Genomic DNA, 1,819 nt, shown 5'->3' with positions numbered 1-1,819 from the left:
GTATTTTAAGAGTTCATTCTTATTCTCTCAATATGAGCTCAAAATATACCGGGTAGATTCTAAAAATAGTTTAAAATAAAAATAAATAAATAAATAAAACGATTTTTGTCTTTTTATTGATTAATATTAGAGGGTCGGTTCACGTTTTCTAAATCCGAGTCGTCGTATACCTAAAATATTTACAGCTGTTTTTTAAGCTAAAATTCAACCGAGAAAATCCAAAACCTAGTTGTCTAGTTGAAATGAGGTGTCAGTATCCACATGGGCTGTTAGCAACGTGGAACCTACGTGTCAAGCACAGGATAATCATGACACGTGGAAAAGAAGTACCAAAAGCTTAGAAAACTTTCTCCTATAAGAAACCTCACCTCCGTTCTTGTTCAATGCGGTATTCTCATCCTTTCTGAATCAATCAGTCGAAGAATTCTTTCATTTTTTTTTTCTTGATATACATATTGCCCTCAACAAATTATCCTTTCGAATACTCTGATTTTCATCGTCATCTTTCCAAGTTGTTCTTCAGTTGAATTTGAGTTTCGTCGATTACTCAATTGCATTCGCTCCAAAAATTTGTCCGAAAATGAAGGAAATTGCTGGAAACCCTCTGCACCTCAAGTCGTTAAATCACATCTCGCTCGTATGCCGCTCCATTGAAGAATCCATCAACTTCTATACTAATGTTCTCGGATTTATCCCGATCAGAAGGCCTGGATCGTTTGATTTCGATGGTGCATGGTAATTTCATCTTCACCCAGTAACCCTAATTTCAAACAAAAGCTGAAATTCAGAATCGCCGAACTGAAAAATCTGGATTCTCTGATTGTTATTGATCTTTATCCGCCACCTTATGAATTATCCTTAATTTGATTATTTGCAGGCTGTTTAACTACGGAATTGGGATTCATTTATTGCAATCCGAACACCCTGATAACATGCCGAAGAAAACCGAAATAAATCCCAAAGATAATCATATTTCCTTCCAGGTAACACAGTTTAAACATCGGTTTTGATCAACTCTGTTTTTGAACTTCGAAGTTTGAATTGGGTTTTGTTTATGACGACAGTGTGAGAGCATGGGAGCAGTGGAAAAGAAACTGAAGGAGATGGAGATCGTTTACAAGAGACAGAGGGTGGAAGAAGGTGGAATCTACGTGGATCAGTTATTCTTCCATGATCCAGATGGATTCATGGTCGAAATTTGCAACTGTGATAATCTTCCGGTGATCTCTCTTGCCGGAGAAATGATCCGATCATGCTCCCGGATTAACTTAGATATCATTTCGCAGCAACAAAGTCCAAACATTTGTTCAGCTGTAACTCAGTGAATCCCATAAATGGTCTCTGCTATGTTGTTGTAGTAATGCTTTGTAATTTCTACGTTGTATTTAATGGTTTATACTTTATAGTTCTATCAAATATCAATGGTGCTATCTTTCTGATTTCAGTTTGTGTTCTGATTTATGTGCTTTAATTTCTATGGTTATTTAATAAATTTTCGTATGAATGCTCGACTCAGAAAACCCATTTCATCTTCAGTCTCATAAATGAGGAAACTGAAACCATAAATTAAACATAACCCTAAGAACTAAGAGACAAGATACTCAATAAAAGAAACCAAATCGAGATTTAAACTGAAATCGAGGAGACTAGAAACCAGAATCAACCAAATTAGGAATAGAGACTTCAGATCTGATCGGCAACAGTAAAAAAAATGATTTTTTTTTTCTAAATATAAACAGACATTTCCGGATCCGAATATAGACATATTCCGCGGCGTTAGCTCCGCGGAATCTATATTTATTTATATATTTACTAGTTT

At 35.5% G+C, this 1,819-nt stretch overlaps 1 protein-coding gene across 1 annotated transcript; it reads left to right on the top strand.

The window, feature by feature from the left end:
* Positions 1-407: 407 nt before the first annotated feature.
* On the top strand, positions 408-1,444 carry LOC145103064 (glyoxylase I 4-like). Its single transcript, XM_079040601.1, has 3 exons — positions 408-735; positions 878-983; positions 1,065-1,444. Exons 1-3 carry the CDS (start codon positions 581-583, stop codon positions 1,323-1,325), a joined length of 522 nt encoding a protein of 173 aa, XP_078896727.1. The 5' UTR covers positions 408-580; the 3' UTR covers positions 1,326-1,444.
* Positions 1,445-1,819: the final 375 nt, after the last annotated feature.

The sequence above is a fragment of the Lactuca serriola genome, chromosome 4 (assembly GCF_051521515.1).
Source record: "Lactuca serriola cultivar US96UC23 chromosome 4, Lser_US96UC23_V15, whole genome shotgun sequence".
Taxonomy (NCBI): Eukaryota; Viridiplantae; Streptophyta; class Magnoliopsida; order Asterales; family Asteraceae; genus Lactuca; species Lactuca serriola.
The sequence above is the reverse complement of the archived record's forward strand: the minus strand, read 5'-3'. Positions and strand labels throughout refer to the sequence as shown.